At 38.7% G+C, this 18,285-nt stretch overlaps 1 protein-coding gene across 1 annotated transcript in view; it reads left to right on the plus strand.

The window, feature by feature from the left end:
* The first annotated feature begins 1,013 nt into the window (after positions 1–1,013).
* Positions 1,014–18,285, plus strand: part of ft (cadherin-related tumor suppressor fat) — a 299,682-nt gene continuing 282,410 nt past the window's right edge. The window contains exon 1 of the mRNA XM_089635628.1: positions 1,014–6,905. Coding sequence (XP_089491754.1) covers positions 1,695–6,905 — 5,211 coding nt within the window. The 5' untranslated portion in view covers positions 1,014–1,694. The remainder of the gene's footprint in view (positions 6,906–18,285) is intronic.

Raw genomic sequence — 18,285 nt, forward strand, 5'->3', positions numbered from 1 at the left:
AATTTTATGAAAATTAAATTAAATTAAAATAAATAAAAAAGGAAATTTATAAATTCTTGTGCTGTAGTTGTTAGCTAGAAAACAATATTATTTTGTTTTATTGGGATTGTGACTGCACAAAAGCGAAAACAAAATTCGGTGATTATCAAAATTACACGGTTAAATTACAGTTGTTTTTTTTTAAATCTGGTTTCAGCAGAACCTAGATAATTAATCTTATTATTATTAGTTATTTTTAGCTACCGAGTAAAAAATATTGTTAGTTGGTACGCAAATTTAAACATTACCAATGAATTTTTAATTTTAGCTTATAAATTAATTTTCATGGGAATTTTCTCACAACAGAAGCAATTATTGAATAACAATCAGAATTCTATAGAACTAAATTAATTTTTCTTATTTACGACTTCCCTACAAAATTTTGGGTTTCTCGTGCTTCCCGTCTAGGTTTGTTGATTGTTCTTGCGTTGAAGTCCCTCGATGAAAAATTAAAAATTTTAAATCATTTTCAGCGGTTCTCAGAAAGCTTTCATGTTTATTTATGAATAATTTAATTGCTTTGTATAGTAAGGAAAAAATTTTTTCCAATAAAAAATGGTCATAAAACTACTTGTGTTTTATTTTATATTATTACATAACAATTATTAGTGGTAACAAATACCTTTATTAATGTAATCGCATGAAAGAGATAATTAATTTGAATAGTAACGAGTGAATCCGAACCCAAATTTGTTACTGGGCGAAGGTCTCGTAGTAGGTATTGTCAATTATTGCGTGGAATTAGTTTTAATTTTATAAGCTTCGCGATGAGAGCTTTAAGCCCATGTCCACAATACTAAAATCTTTCGCGTGTTACTCTGTGCCAGAATAACACGGTCTAATCAGTGTTAGGTCGAGCGACGGTCGGGAGATGAGAGGGTGGCTGCAGGCGGAGGGGGGAGGGGCGAAGGCTCTACGGGGGAGGGGGACGAAGGCAGAGCAGCGCGCCACTCGCAGTGCCCGGGTGACTGTCCCCCCGACAACAAGGCGAGCGCGCGTCTTGTGATTTCTCTCGATTGTTTACGCCTGCCGACAGTTAAGTTTCACAAAAACACGATAAGAGTGAATGATAAATACTGTTTCAAGTGCTCTACGCGTTACTAAAGTTCGTTATTTAACAACCGATATTCATCTCGCCAATCCGGGCTCGGTATTTAGTTAATTGTATTCGATATTTATGACAGTGTTGCGTGCGCGGCGGATGGTCTTGTGGAATCTACGTCGGCCCGGGTCGAAGATCCCTTCACGTGTTCTCGAGAACATTTGACTATTTCGAACTTTTTTGTTTGATTATTGTGTTTTATATATTTTCGTGTAAAAGTTTGTTAAAAGATAATATAAGTGAATTTCGCGGAAGCGGGCGGTCAGCCGCCATGTTGTGAGAGTGAGACAGAGCACACGTGCGACGCGCTCACTCTGAGGTCCCCGTCCCCTCGCTCCGCCGCGTGCTCCAGCCGCCCCCGCGGTCCAGGAGACTGAGACGCGTGGTATCTCGTGAAATTTCTTCTCCGACACTTTACAAGTCTCGCGCGTGCGGTATGACCGATCAGTTCTAGCGCGAGTTTCCGCGATCGAACAGTGGATTTACAAAATAATAAGGATAAAACATGAGCGAGAGTGTAGTGTCTCCAGCGTGTCGTCGATAGGGATCACAGATGCTTCAAGGATGCCTGCTGCTGACGGTGGCGGTGTGGCTGGTGTCAGGCCTGCCGCCGCCCGCGCCGCCCCTGCCACCCCTGTCGCCCCTGTCACCACTGTCACCGCAGATGCAGTCCAGAGCTGTGGACACACGCGTTACCCTGGAGATCCCCGAGGGGAGGCCCCGAGGATCTCCCGTGGGATATATTCCTACCAAGCCGGGGTTCACTTATCGCTTCAATGAGCCCCCTGCGGAATTTACCCTGGACCCCAGTACGGGAGAAATACGAACTGACGCTGTACTAGACAGAGAAGTTCTCGAGAATGACCGGTACGACTTGGTGGTGCTTTCTAGCCAGCCTACCTACCCCATAGAAGTGCGTATAATGGTAACTGACGTGAATGACAATCCGCCGGAGTTTCCAGAGCTCAGCATCGCTGTAGCCTTCTCCGAAAGTTCCGGATCTGGAACTCGCTTACTATTAGATGCAGCAACAGACAAAGATACAGGAACGAATGGGGTATCTGATGATTACAGGATTATTGAAGGAAACCATGATGATAAATTCCGTTTAGCGCTCACCGCTAATCCTAGTGGAGAGACGTCTTACTTGCATTTGGAGACAACGGGAAAATTAGACCGAGAAACCCGCGGTTTTTATGTTCTAAATATTTCTGCAAGAGACGGTGGTGATCCTCCAAAGCGTGGTTTCTTACAAGTGAATGTAACGATATTAGATGTGAATGATAATCCTCCAATATTCGATCATAGTGATTACATCGTGTCATTGAATGAGAGTGTGCCTCCTGGTACTCCCGTTCTGCAAGTGACGGCCACGGACAGTGATCTCGGCGACAATAGTAAAATTACCTACTATCTAGCCGATACCGAAAGACAGTTTACTGTTGATCCTGAGCTTGGAGTTATATCAACCACTGAAATATTGAATTGTCCACAACAAAACTGTCAAACAATTACACGTCATGGCAGTTCGTGTCCTAAAAGTTGTGTTTTTACTGTATTTGCCAGAGACCATGGTTCCCCGAGACAAGATGGTCGAACTTATGTGACGGTAAATCTGGTGGATGCTAATGATCATGATCCTGTTATAAAGTTTAGGTATTTTCCAGCTACCGCAAATTTTGCAACGGTTGACGAAAATGCAATAAACGGTTCCGTTGTTGCAGCCATGTCCGTTATAGATGTTGATGAAGGATTGAATGGAGATACAGAAATCAAAATAATTTCAGGCAATGAACTAAATCACTTCCGGTTAGAATACACCCCTAGCTTTGATATTGTTCGCGTCAACGGTGTGCTAGATAGGGAAGAAATAAGCAAATATAACTTGAGTGTAGTAGCTACGGATAAAGGAACACCGCGCAGGACGGCGACGGCTTTTCTTATAATACACGTCAACGATGTGAACGATCACGAGCCTGTATTTGAAAAATCTGAATATTCCGCCATACTGAGTGAACTAGCGCCGCCGGGAACTTATGTAGCCGGCATCACAGCGACTGATGAAGATTCTGGAGTAAATGCGGAAATCTATTATGCCTTCACATCCGGGAATGACAATCAATGGTTCGCCATAGACACTGCCTCAGGTCTCATTACTACTCGATCGGCTCTGGATAGAGAGGTACAAGGAACTGTTGAGCTGAAAGTCTCCGCTCGTGACGGAGGTCCCAATCCGAAATGGGCATACACGCAACTTAAGGTGACTATTCTGGATGAGAATGATGAAGCTCCTCAGTTCTCGCAATTGTATATTAATGTAAGTTTATCGGAGAACACCCCTCCCCATACCCTTGTTGCTATGCTGACGGCGGCTGATCACGACCAAGGCACGAACGGCTCCGTCACATATACTTTGCAGTCGGATGTGCAACAAAAGTATCCCGACACGTTTGCTTTAGATTCTCTAACTGGGCAGCTCACTACAAAGTTACAACTAGATCGAGAAAAGATATCCGAGTATGAAATTCACGTAATAGCTAAAGATCAAGGATTTCCACCACAGTCTTCCACTGCAACTGTATTCCTAAGTGTTCAAGATATAAATGACAATAGTCCAGAATTTTATCCACAGCGATACTTTCTCACGGCAGCGGATGATATGCCCAAAGGAACATCTTTGCTGAAAATATCTGCCACCGACATGGACGATGGCGACAATGCAATTATTATTTATAATTTGGAAAGTGGAGGAGAGGGACTATTTTCTGTTGATAAATGGAGTGGAGTTATTACTCTTCAAGGCAATCTGAGGAATGTACAAAAACCCCTTTACAAACTTATAATATCTTCCAAAGATCGCGGTGAAAGAAGAGCGATAGAAGATGCAATCGTAGAAATAATAAAAGAATCTTATATGGAAGAGCTATTATTTGATTCGTACGGAGGCTATGATCTTCAAATTATAGAAGATAGTGGAAAGAATAGTGCTCACATTGGAAGAGAAGTAGGAAAAGTTCGTGTGAGAAGCTTCAGCGATACTGTAACATATACAATAGTGTACGGTGATATCAAGCATGTATTCAAAATTGATGAACATACAGGCCGTATTACAACAGCGAGTAATATTGATCGTGAGGAAAAAATGATGTACAGTTTGACAGTTGTTGCCCGATCAGGACTTGCTTATGGCAAAACTATTGTAAATATTTCCGTGTTGGATGTCAATGACAATCACCCAGTGTTTCCGAAAGATAAAGATGAAGTTCGGATTCCTGAAAACACAGCTGTTGGACAGGAAATATATTTTGCAAGAGCCAGGGACCGCGATTCTGGAATAAATAGTACTGTGTCTTACTCTCTCACGTATAACGTGGATGATCAATTTAGAATATCGGAGGCCACAGGTGTAATTTATTTGAATAGACCTGTAAGAACTGAACCGGGCACTACATTGTCAGTTGAAGTGACCGCAAGTGACGGAGGAAGCCCACCACTTTCTTCGAAGCATTCCATCATCGTTATGGTAGAAGATGTAAATGACCACACGCCAGTTTTCGATCATACATCATACGAAACTTCATTACTTGAATCTACCCCTGTAAATGAACGTTTTTTTGCTCTCTCTGCGTCTGACACTGATCTTAGATTGAATGGAAGAGTCACGTACTATATTTCCGAAGGAAATACAGAAGGAAAGTTTGGAATTTTCCCCGATGGTTATCTTTATGTCAGGAGCCCTCTAGATAGGGAAGATAAAGATTATTATTCCCTGACGGTAACTGCAAGTGATCAAGGAAATCCACCAAGAAGCTCACAAGTACCAGTTGTTATTCATGTAATCGATGAGAATGATAATAGTCCTGAGTTTACAAATTCTACATTTACCTTCAGCATTCGAGAAAATGAGCCACCAGATTCATTTGTTGGGAAATTATTAGCAACGGATCGTGATATCGGGCGCAACGCTGAATTGATATTTACATTGGCTAGCGCTCAAACCGATTTTGCAATCGACCCAAGAAATGGGTTCATTAAAACGTTGCATGTTTTTGACCGCGAGGCTCTCATGCAAATGACCGGTCAAAATTTGATATCGCTAGAAGCAACGGTAACAGACAATGGAATGACTAAATTACGCGATAAAGTCAAAGTTAATATTTACATCACCGATGTGAATGATAATCCGCCAAAATTCTTACGGGCCCCATACAAAGTACAAATATCTGAAGGTTCTCCAATCGGGACTCAAGTGGTCAGAGTTTATACTATTGATGCTGATGAGGGTTTGAATGGAGATGTATTTTATTCACTAAGTGACGGCAATGACGAGGGGAAGTTTACAATCGACGAAGCAACAGGCCAATTATCACTTGCAAAACAGCTAGACCGCGAATCAGTTCCTAAATATGAATTGACAGTCGTAGCATACGATGCTGGTCTTCAACAGCGTCTAAGTTCATCAACTGTAGTAACCGTTGAGGTGCTGGATGAGAACGATAATGCGCCAGAGTTCACACAAACTGAATCTAGGATATCAGTGAAGGAGACAACTCCTATCAGCACCGAGTTAATGCAGTTTAGAGCCACAGATGCTGATTTAGGTATAAACAGTGAAATAACTTTTTCCATATCTTCGGGTAATAGAAAAGATTCGTTTAGTGTAGATTCACTTACCGGAGTGTTATTTTTACACAAACCATTGGACTATGAAGATTTAACATCTTACGTACTAAATATAACCGCATCAGATGGAGGCAATCCACGTCTTTCAACCACAATACTCTTTTCCGTCGCAGTGATAGATTCCAACGATAACCCTCCAAGTTTTCCTAATACGGCAATTGTTCGACAAATACGAGAAGGTATACCGGTTCACACACCCATCGTCACAGTGACGGCGGAAGATCCGGACTCGGGAATAAATGGTAAAGTTACGTACGCGATAGCACATCAAGATCCCGACGATTCCAATCGACATTTCGGGATTAATGCGGCCACAGGTGTTATACATACTTTATTGCCTATAGACCGGGAGACAATAGACACTTTCCGATTGACAGTTGTGGCGTCTGATCGCGCTCAGCCCGAATCGGCTCGTCTCTCCGCCGAGAAACTTGTCACAGTTATCGTTGAGGATATAAACGACAACGCACCAGTTTTCGTGTCGATGAATGCCGCCGTACTGCCGGCACAGGACACTTTGGTGGGTCAAGCTAGAGACGGCACCGTTATCATGAACGTTTTCGCCAGGGACCTGGATTCGAGTACAAATGGTCTGGTCACGTACGAGCTGGTCTCTGGCAATACGGAACTCTTCCGGCTTCATCGGAGTTCGGGCGCGTTGTCCTTGCGGAGGCCTGGGGGTCGAATCGAGCCACGTTACCGCCTAGCAGTAAAAGCAACGGACGAGGCTGTGCAGAGCGAAAGACGGAGTACAGATGACTATATTACTGTGATCTCTGCAGGGCCATCTGGGTCAGGCCCAGTGTTTGAAAGCCCGGCTATGGAGGGCAGTGTGTATGAGAATGAGGCTGCCGGTACCAGTATACTGACAGTGCATGCCCGTCTTGAGGGTACCGAAGTGGAATACTATGTAACCAATGTGACCGATGGAGGAAGGCAAGTGGACCGTCTCTTCGACATCGATCCTCGGCTTGGGATCCTGTCCACGGCCGCCCCATTGGACCGGGAGGCTGCGCCCTTTTACAATGTCGAGGTATTCGCCATTGCTGTCACCGGTACCATAAGGACTTCAAGTGCAAAGGTAATACATTCAACTACATCATTACTATATTCTTGTTGAACCAAACCATACTTAAACAGAAATACATAAATCAAACAACTATTAGCTATTAACTAACAATAGAAATAAGTAATCCGTATAGTTAGAATTGTAAAAAATAATGAGGAAGTATCCGTATTCTGTGTTTAGTTTTAATTTTCCTCGGCCACAAGTTTTATTCTCCCTTCCTTACAATAGCAGGTCTGAGCTGCCTAAAATCATAAACTAAAATGCACTTTGCCGAGCTCAGCTTTACTCAAACAAATCGTAGCGATAAAGTCACATAAAATGGAAATATGATTCATTGTTTGATGTTTATTGACCGAGACCTACATCGACGCTTCATCCAGTTTAGATATTCAAAGAAGTTAATTTGTATAAAAACCTTGCGCAGTAATTCGTATGTCTGATGCATGTGTGATGAGATGTATAATTAAGAATAAAATTACGAATCTCCTTCACGTACTCATAGAGTAGTAATATCATGATATTGGCATTTAATGCATACACATTTCGTATTAAGATACAAAAAATAACTTGGTTATATTGGTATGGTTTTAAATATTAACTTTATTATAATTTTTTTTAATTCAGTTTTTCTGCGTTACTTAACAAAATAATGGTGCATTGTTGGTATCCATAATATCTACTTATCTACTTCATATAAGTTGATTTTATAATACTGCTGGTTAAATATAATTTCTTTGCGTGTGTGCGACATTTTAAAAATTCAAACTAATTAATGTGTTGCGTATTGAAAAAGTTATCAGATTATAAAAATAATCTTTTCCAATCCAGACAGGCGATGAAAGTACCTAAATGTATGTAAAAATATTGTTTCAAGAGACGATTATTTTAAATCTGTACTTCGTTATGTGTATTTTTTTAATTTCTCAGTTTTCATCTTGATAAGTCAAGTTACAGGTACGATTTTTCACAATATTTTTTTCTAAAAAAACATATTAACACGTTGTTTTATTATAAATAAGCTTTGAAGAAAAAATTTAATATATTTTATATTTATCGCTGAAAAGGTCTCAACTAGCAGTGGAGATGTCACAATAAATCCGTCTTCCACGGAGACATTGTTGCAAAGATCGTTATGCAAATGGCGTCCGTTGGCGCTGTGTCTTCAATTAGCGTGCATTGTTAAAAATATTATAAATGTTACACAATAACTCTCTGCGGAATCATTTGTGATATTCTTGTGTTGTTGTACAATAAAGTCTTTGAGCGTGGGCGATGCGAGAGACTGCGTTCGGTGGCAGGGTCTTCAAACGAACGTTTGTTCGATGATCGTACTCCCGACTCTAAAACATAATAATATATTATCATGCACAGTTTGAGTTACTAAGATTAAGTTTTAAAATTCTTACTCACTCATTTATTTACTTCTATAATCATACATACTGTGTATAGGTAAATATATTATGATTTTTGATAGGTGCAAGTAAAACGAAAATGTTCCTTATATGAAAGAAGGAGGTAAACTAATCAGTAGCTTTGTATGAAAATGGTTAAGTAGTAAAACCTGTACTGAGGTGTTTTCATGTTTTAAGTAAAGTGTTATTGTATTTTAGGTTAGTAGCAGTTAAATACATCATAAAAGTAAATATATATACTAACAATGTAATGAAAAGAAAACATAAAAACACAGGTTTATCACCGAATACATTATTAGAAATTTAGACATATGAAGTATTTCTAATACGCATTTCTTTATAAATATGACAATTTATTTTGAAACTTAATAAACATATCTCAAAGTTCTACGACAAAAATCAGAAGATCTCACATTCAATACTGTTTAGTTTATTATTGCATAATTATTTGGGCGGTATTCGGACGTAATTTAGAAGAATTTTTAAAAACCCTCTATCGAAACTTTAAAAAGTTAAATAATAAGTGTGGAAATACAATTATTTTTTACATTGGATCCACTCAGGAGGCCCTGAGGAAAACCGAATTCATTTAGGCCTCCATTATTCCATCTTTGGGGATGATGTGTGGAGGGTCTCTTAAGGGAAATGAGGGAGAGAAAATTCTGCGAAGAAAAAAGGTATGAGTGATGGGTAGGAATCTGGGGGTCAATGTGTCCAGGAGTGACGGACTTATGAATCCATTCCTCCCACTGCGTTGCAAGGCGATGGGTCGAGAGACAGTCCCGCTGGAGAGATCAAAATGTTTCCCTCAATGAGTCAGTAGGTGGACGAACGCATCCGCCGCCAAGATCTAGACAAACCTCACTCCATGAACTCTAAGTCACTAAACATAGCGAACCAATTGGGGTGACCGATGGCAGGGGTGTTGGTTATCCAATAAATGGTATCTGGAGCGGCGGTACCAACACCCGCCTGCCAAATTAAAAGTTACCTACCTTGAAATTTGTCTGCAAAACACATTTATATATGCATGAAGATTATCGAATTGAAATGCCGATTCCAAAAAGTATATGTTATTTTATACGATCGAAGAGATTGAAAATTAAGATAATAAGTGTATGTGATATTTTGCTCTTCTGGTGCTTAAGCATTAGCGTGCCTCCCATAAGTAGATGTGAAAACTTTATCTCAGAAATTTGTTAATTGCTTTATATATTGGTAATTAACAAATTATTTGGAATGAGAAATAAAAAAGGTTCGCCATGCTGAAAAATAACTTTTACGAGAAGTTGACTTCGGATTTACCTATGAATGCAATACGAATAAATAATGTGCATGGGAAAAATCATATTTATTTCTTACATTCGTCCAAATTAATTAACTAATTAACTAACCATCACGCCGTTTCCGCGCATTGGTAGGCAGAGAGGACGGACCGCCAAACAACTCGGTCTTGGCACACACTCCTTGCCTCATTCACATTCATACATCGTCTCATACATACTCTTCTATTATTCTGACTCTTGACATGGCCCGACTCAAGTATCTGACTCACTTAGTCCTGCCACGTCTTCTTCGGGCGTCCCCGACTTCTGCTACCATTCACATTTGCATCATATATTCTCCTTACACTCCTTTTTTCGCTCATTCGCTCTACATGCCCAAACCATCTAAGCGTCCCTTTCTTGATCTTACTCATTACGCTTACACTCTTTCCGGATCTCCTTATTTCTCCACATTGCCACACAAACGCCTCAGGGATCTCATTTCTACAGCATTAAGTCTACTTTCATCCTTTCTCTTCGAGTTCCATGCCTCAATTCTATACATCAGGGTATGTAGTAGCACTCCATTGTGGACTGCTAGAATTAGACAGCAATTAGAAACGTTATAATGTATGTAACCAGGCATAAAAATATTTCCTCTCAACTAGTCCACATTGGGAACTAGCTAGAAATGGATTCAGCCAGGAACATTGAAGATCTGAGGTTATGTACGTGTTCCTCTTTCACAGTGGATATTATATCCTTCTCATTTAAATTCACAATAGTCGGGATTCTAACCACGCAGAGTTGCTTTGCGTAAAAAACGACTTTGCATTCACAATTATTAGACGTTTATTTCGTAGCATAAGGCGGCTGGAAACGAGCTGTGTGACCAGCTAGGAAGTCATCACTTAACTTCTCGATTATCTATCGAAAACTATTCAGCAATCCTTAAGTAAGGAGTATAAATGCGGCCGACGAGCGACTTAATGGTGCTATTCTTTGCCTTCTGCGTGAATGTTTAAATATAATTGTATCGGGAAACATTAAATGCTTTAAATTTGGTATTGAGGGTAACAAGAGCACTTCATTCCTATCGTGATGCTTCAATAAAATTTTAAATAATTATTTCTGACATGAATTAAAAACTGTCCTTTGTTTTAAACAGTAATTTGTTCATATTTATGATGTCGACCGGTTTTCGCTTTGGCTTCAACTTTTTCAGAAATTTAAATGTGTTAATATTTGGTTCCTATTAAGTTACACTCTCAAGTGTATTGACTTTCTTAGATTTATTTCTACGAATGTACCTCGTTAGTTGTATCTGGCATCTCAAAAACACTTTCTTTCATTACTTACATCAGTTTTCATTGAAAATTATTATTCAGTGTTACAACAATATGTACAATTTTGCTCATCGAAAAAGACTAACAGCAAATGATGGACTTGTTATTAACAGATGTCAAAAATCCGGTCAAAGAACCATAGTAAAAAACCCTGTGTCCCAAATAAAAATTGTGAATTAATTTCATAGGAGATATAAACAAGCTGAAATAATGGTTATGTTAAAAAGATTAATTGTACTAATCTTTTTTCTCTGATTTTTTATCTCGTTTAATTTTTCATATTTTTTGAAGGAGATACAGTTTTCTTTATATATATATATTTTTCATAATGTCTGTAATTAAAATAATAATTTATATGTTCCTATTCTAATTTTGAAAATACAGATTGTTGATTGTTGAAAAACCCGTTAGTAAACTGTTATCTTGAAACAAATTTAAAAAAATACTTACAACCGTGTACTTATGCATTTATGGGTGCTATTATTGTGCAAGTAGTACATTTATTTTATAATATTATCATGACTAATGAAATGTCCTTTCATCAGAAATTGTCTTTTTCAACGTTTATCGAGTTATTTATTAACTGTCTACGGTCTCTAACCGGACGTCTCGTTAAATAAGATTTTGCATATTTAGTACCTACCTCCATAATAATGACTTCAATATTGAATGATCATTATAATAAGCATTTTACATATAAATCAAGCATAAGAAATAATATTACCCTGGTGTATGATTCCTTGTGACATTTTTTGGAGGTGACTTTTCACTTTGCGTATAAAGGAAGATTATCAAAACTGATTACACTTTTGACGAGCACTTTGAACTTTATGAAAGCTGTGCAGAGCTTTGTGCCTCGCGCATTAGGCAGGGCCCAATCTGATTTATGGGCCGAGCCCTCGGCCCACGTCCATCCCCGTGTTTACTTATTGGCAGGGCCGTCCCGGTACAAATGGAGGCATACCTTCGTTATTAGCGCTCCGAATTCCTTCACTCAGTTTCGTATCATTTGCATTCCCGTCTCGTTATTAGCGCCCGCTTCTCGCCTCTGTACCCCCTCACCCCTCCCCCCAACTGACCCACCACCTCTCCCACCCCCCCTCTCCTCCTTTGCCGCCCTTCAACCTGCCCTTCCTCTGCGTTGAGCGCTAATGAACTGACTAAATAATTATTCACATCTGACAATGGAAATAAGTTTCACGCAATACTGAAGTTTGGGTTACTACCTAAATAACCATTAGACTATAAATTATGTTTGTTAAATACCATATTTGAGCATGATAATAATTTAATGAATAACTCATCACAACATTGTCATTTACAAAAAATACTCAAATAAACTCATATTCATTTCAAATCCACGTATAAGTAAATACTTGGTTTGGAATGTGGTCGGTGAGGCTCGTAGAATTTTAGATTTTTTTTATTCTTGTTAATTAGTTTATTACAATCTCTATTAGACATGCTTTAAATATTTGGCATCACAATAGTAAGAGAGAATAGATATTCTTTTTCCATCAGTTACTTCCAAAGAATATTTCACGTGTTTTAATCTTTGACATGGAGAAAAGATACAACTACCAATTTTATACCTACCAGTCTACCACATTAAAATACGAATAGAAAATTCTGTTCTGACAACTTATCGCTACACCTACATCGATTTTTTGAATTTCAACACTCTTAAATATATATTTTTAAAAAAGAAAGCACAAAAATACAACTTTCATTGATTTGATACTAATGAATATTTGGGATGCACAATTGGAGTTTAGAATACTTTCTGTTACTTGTTTCCAATGTAACAGAAAGTATCAAAAATGCCTCCATTTCTGATACTTTATAATCGATGGTGAATACGCTTTAAAAAATAGCGTATTCAAAAATTTATAAAAAGTAACAGGAAACTTTTTGAATCCGCTATTTTTATTTGCTACATAGGAAGATTTGAGCGATTGTCATCATTCAAGTAAAGAAATCTTCTTAAAAACTGTTGCAAAAAGCTCCAAAAGATCTATCGGCTAGCTACTAGAAAGTTAGATAGTATCAACATGGGCAGCGCGCATTACACGTGGAAGTTTCGGGAATTCGCGCCTGTCTACCTTTGACTTCTGGAGCAATCCCGGCTCTAATACAGGGTTCTCCAATAAGAGGTGTTATTTGAATAGCCCGCTATTTCGGTAGATGTTACTTTTGAAGCTGTCATTTTTTGACACTTGACAAGTAAAAACTACGCCATTAATACGAATGGAACGATATTCGCTTCAACAATGCATTGAAATTATTAAAATTCACTTGAGTGAATCAAATGCAAATCATTTTGATTGATGATGCCCATTTCCACCTCGGTGACTTCATCAACAAGACAAAATTGTCGCGTCTGGGGCTCGGAAAACCCGAGAATTATTGTTGAAAAGCCTCTCTATCTTCAACGTGTGACTGTTTGGTGCGGTTTATGGTCCGGCGGAGTCATTGGACCTTACTTATTGAAAATAAGGCTGGAGCAACAGTTACGGTGAATGGATTGCGCTATCGAGAGATGATTAATGATTTTTTATGACCGGAATTGGATGGTATTGATCTGGAAAACGTTTACTTTCAACAAGACGGCGCTACGTGCCACACAAGCAACGAAACCATTGATCTTTTACCATTGAATATCAAAATAACACCTCTTATTGGAAAACCCTGTAGATGCGTGTGTTCCTATATAAGCGCTACTGTCACCGCGTTCAGTCTCAGCACTCAGTATTGTACGTGCTCCCATCGACATACTGCGTGGGACTACCACCCTCCCGCGCCGTGCTACGCGCCCGCAACGTTAGCCGTCAAGTTCTACAGTACCTACTCTTTCTTGTCAGTGGAGCATCAGAAAGACCCGTGGTCTTCACCACCAGTGATGACCATTACCGCTGAGTTCGATATCCGCCCGCAGCGCGACGAGCCTCTGACTACATCACCGTGACCATACTGCCACCACAGTTCATCCTCGCTTCTAAGGTGTCCAACATCGGCCTTGTTAATTCACCATCGATTATCTCCACCGCCGCGGTGTCGAGCAGTCGACTTGAGGGATTCGCCACCGATCATCTCCACTACAGCGTCGAGCATCGGCCCAGAGGAATTCATCATCAGCAAAAAACAGAAACTTCACATACTACTCAATAAAGACTCTGTGATACTACCACATCTTTCATCTCTACCTACCGTCACCCACGATTTTTACTAAAATACAACCCATCGGGATTAGGTATGAGGAACTGTTACGGTGAAGGGATTGATAAAATATCCCAGGTCTGGTTCGTCATTACCACCTGCGGGCTTGCGAAATGCCCCGAAATGATTTTTGCATAATGAATATTTATGCGCTCCTGAAAAGCGAGTCAATTATTTTTTATGCATATTTTCATCTAAAATCGAATATGGTTGCAGATTTTAATGTTCATTTTATAGTTCTTACCAGTTTTTTATCACGTTTTCACATCAAATGTGGTATTCGTAATGGCTTATTAAATTATTTCATAAACATTTTTAATGACATGATCTTAGAAATTTCAATCAAAATTTCAGATAACTAAGGAAGTAATGAGGGATTTTTGCAAGCTGAATTCTTCCATGTGAAAAGTGTTGAAATCAATCTTCTGACTAACTCTAAATAGTAATCAAATACATGACTATGCGGATTTCTTTAGGCTAAATATTGTAGATAAATTCAACTCAATTGTAAGAGTTCCATCAAAATATATTTTCTCTGATGTTCAATCTAACTAACTTGACGGCCTTCATGGTCGAGAGGTAAGGATCTCGACTAGCAATCCGGTAGTCACGGGTTCAAATTCTATTTGATTAATACTACACTAATAATACTACTAGTACGTTTGCGGTACGTTCCAGAGTGGAAGATACTGCCAGTATCGCCCTGGTGTAAGAACACCATCCAGAACTGAAACCTTTGTTGAAATGGCGTTAGCCGTGTTTGGCGAACAGATCTCAATATCCAGTGTTCCCCGCCATCTTCTCCATCTCTTTCCCCTTCCCACTGCCTTCGGCCTCACAACACTGACCAACTTTCCATTTCTCCACAACAGTTCGCAGATAGGTATTATAGAATATGGCTTCATTCACGCGTATACATAATGCTTGTCAGTATAACCTTGGCTTCACCAACTTCTTCATCCATACAAGTGCGTTTCATATATTTGATATATATCCTTATACTCCTTTCTCTGCCCATGTTAAAACTAGGTTGGTGAGTATTCCAATGATGACTTTCCATTTTATTCTCGTTCGTAAAACGGTTGTACACAATTTTAAAACATATGTACCTAATGCTCGGGCCAGTTATTGTTGCATAGTATTTGGTTCTGTTGTTTCCCACCCGCGTTCCGCGCCTTTTACCTACATGAGTCAGTTGTTTAAGTAACCGCGCCGCAAGTACAACTGCTTTCCGCATAACCTATCTTGAGTTATTAAAACCACCGCGCCGCGCTATAAACGGCAAATGTTATACCGCAAAGAACGCCGTGAAAAGTGCATAAAAATAGCAATCTATAACGCATTGAACCATTTCGCAAATCCAATATCACTATTCCCTTTCCTTGACCTCCTCCAATACTAACAATTACCTTGCCGGTGATTAAAGCAGAGCAAAGTGGAAAGGTGCCGACAGCTTGGAGATATTGGTAAGTCGATCACACAATATCACAAAATACCGCAATTACAGTCCATTCACGCCGCAACACCTAAGGAATATCAATTTTAACGCTTTCAGTCTTCTTTTGACTTTCGGTACTAAGTGATCTATCCTTCTATCAATCTGCTTTACTTTCGTGCTCTGTGCATACCGTAGTGCATATTTCATATTACAAGTGAATATGCAAGCTTTTGTCTCTCCATGCTTAATAGACTGCAATCCAATATTATAGCCACTAGAGGTTCCTCGCAGATACCAAGAGATACAAGCAATTCAAGAGTAGGAGGCTACTGAAATGTTCCTTGCCCTCGCAACCACGGTCAGCTTTCTTAACCGTGTCTCCGTAGATCAGAGTGTTTGTTCCCAGAGCCTGGGTGTCCAGTCCACCCACCTCAACTGTGACCCCCTTCTTCACGGTGTTTGCCTTTCATTGTTCATTTGTTACCCCGGGGAAAAAATAATCCGCATTAGTCCCCGACAAGTTTGCAAACAATGCCTAATGATTTATAGTTGCTGGCGACCGGCCACTCGGACCAAGGAACGCGACAAACGATATTCCGGCTTTGTTTTCAATCAGCGCAGCGCGAGCAATAAATTATTTGTTGTTTCAATTTCTAAACGAGTCATTTCATTGGTGTTTACGCAATAATTGTCTGTCGTTAATGGCGACTTGAAATACAACATTACTTTGAGATTACATTTTAATTTAACTGGAATCTAAACTAAGCGTGAGCATTACACAAAACATGCGAAAGTCTTGTTTTATTATTTGCATTTCCCGAAACATTTAATTGTTACACTCTAACTTGAGTTTATTGCAAATAAGCGGTAGTACACAGATAATTCGAATAAATCCTTGATAAATTTATTTGTAAGTCAATCTTTAACATTCCTGTTTATTCAAACCAGGTCGTTTCTCAATCATATATTTGTGATATTAATTCCTCGTGACATACTACCATTCAAATTACAATCTGAATTATTAACAATACCTATTAGTTGGAATACAATCGGAGAACAATAGGTACAAATGACTTGTACCAATCAACAATAATAGCGCACAATGCGAAGGTAGACAACATAATGAACTTGTGTATTAACCCGAGATACAAAGATTAAGAGGTTCGGTCGATCTACAGCAGCAAATAGTTGTTAAACATTATCAGAAAGCCAAAAGCAACCACTGAATAAAATTCCACGTAGACTTTCATATTGCATTGTAATTTAGATCAGGCTGTGTCAGGCTTCTATATACAAATACCTCGCCTCTTCTCAACAAACCTTACCTTGGAGATTGAGAAGTTAGTCAACTAGCCTAATGAACTAATAAAAAGGGATTGATATAAAACTATTCGTTTATTTTTTAGTTATTCATTGTATTGTTTCTTTTGATAGTTTCACTCATTGATCAGCATCTCCTGTGGTGAGATTGAGCCGTGCGCACAATGAATAGTTATAGATCTGTGTGTATCTGTTTGCGATCGGAGAATTCGTACCCGGGGAAGCGGCTTTGGCCACAGAGAATAGACCACTTTCTCCAGCACCTTCATTGGCATAGGCATAAATAACAAATTCAGTAATATCATGCGGGCGAACGTGATAAACCTTTTAATGACTGCTTATTGAATAATGGAAGGCAAGCCGGCGATAACAAGGATATTTATCGGCGAAACGTGCACGACGCGGAGACATATTAATTTTAAATTAATACAAATATGTTTTCATGAACAGCTTATGAAATCTCACACGTTTTTTAGAACAGATTTTAAAACTTTGAAATGGATGCTTTATAAATATATTTTGAAAAACACGGAATATATAATATTTCTACCTTTTATGACTGTAAAGCGTTAATGTAACTGAATGGAATGATGAACTCTGTTTTTTTTACATTTTATTTAAGCTTGAATCGTCAGTTTCATAATTATTAGCTATGGAGTTTGGCAATATCCGCTTTAAAAGTATGTGTTCTGTAAGAAAAGCAACATGGAAATATCATTGCTTTTCCATTTTTGAGAGTAAAGTCATAAATCTAACGAAATTGTATTATTGTATCGAAAATCATTTTCCAACTGAATTGAACCTATAACAGGTTAATATATGGAAATGTTGTGTCCATATAATAACCACAACTTAGAACTTCATTAGCGTTCCTATGAAGCAATCGATATTTTCCAAATTTTTACCAAAGTTTCTTCTTCGAATTCACATCCGTTGAATAGGTTCCATCTAATGAATCACCCATAAATTAACTAACGATTTTATAGCATGTTTTGCACCCTTGGGATGATTTATTATTGGTGATTCTCTCAAAAACGGCGGCACAGAAAAATAACTTCATGAAATTCGTAGTATTAAGTACCTTTGAACTTATTGTTCCGTCTCGAAAAAGAAACAAAAGTTGTCCTCTCGCAAGTAATTTCCTTTAACTGCACACTATGTGCAATTATTTATTTAACTTGAAGTTTATAAACCTTTCCTAACTCACATAAAAATAAATCAAGATAATGTAATTTTTATATGCAGTGAGTGGGGTTTAATTCATATATTTAAAGCTCCACAAGTACCTACTCCACAGCAGCCGTTTATTTATAAAAATATTAATAGTATAACTGGACTTAATTTAAGAAATATATAACATGTAGCACTCTTCCCCGACCTCGGCTCGTATTTAAT

Source organism: Hesperophylax consimilis, chromosome 9 (assembly GCF_061612785.1).
Source record: "Hesperophylax consimilis isolate HC1 chromosome 9, BYU_Hcon_1.0, whole genome shotgun sequence".
Taxonomy (NCBI): Eukaryota; Metazoa; Arthropoda; class Insecta; order Trichoptera; family Limnephilidae; genus Hesperophylax; species Hesperophylax consimilis.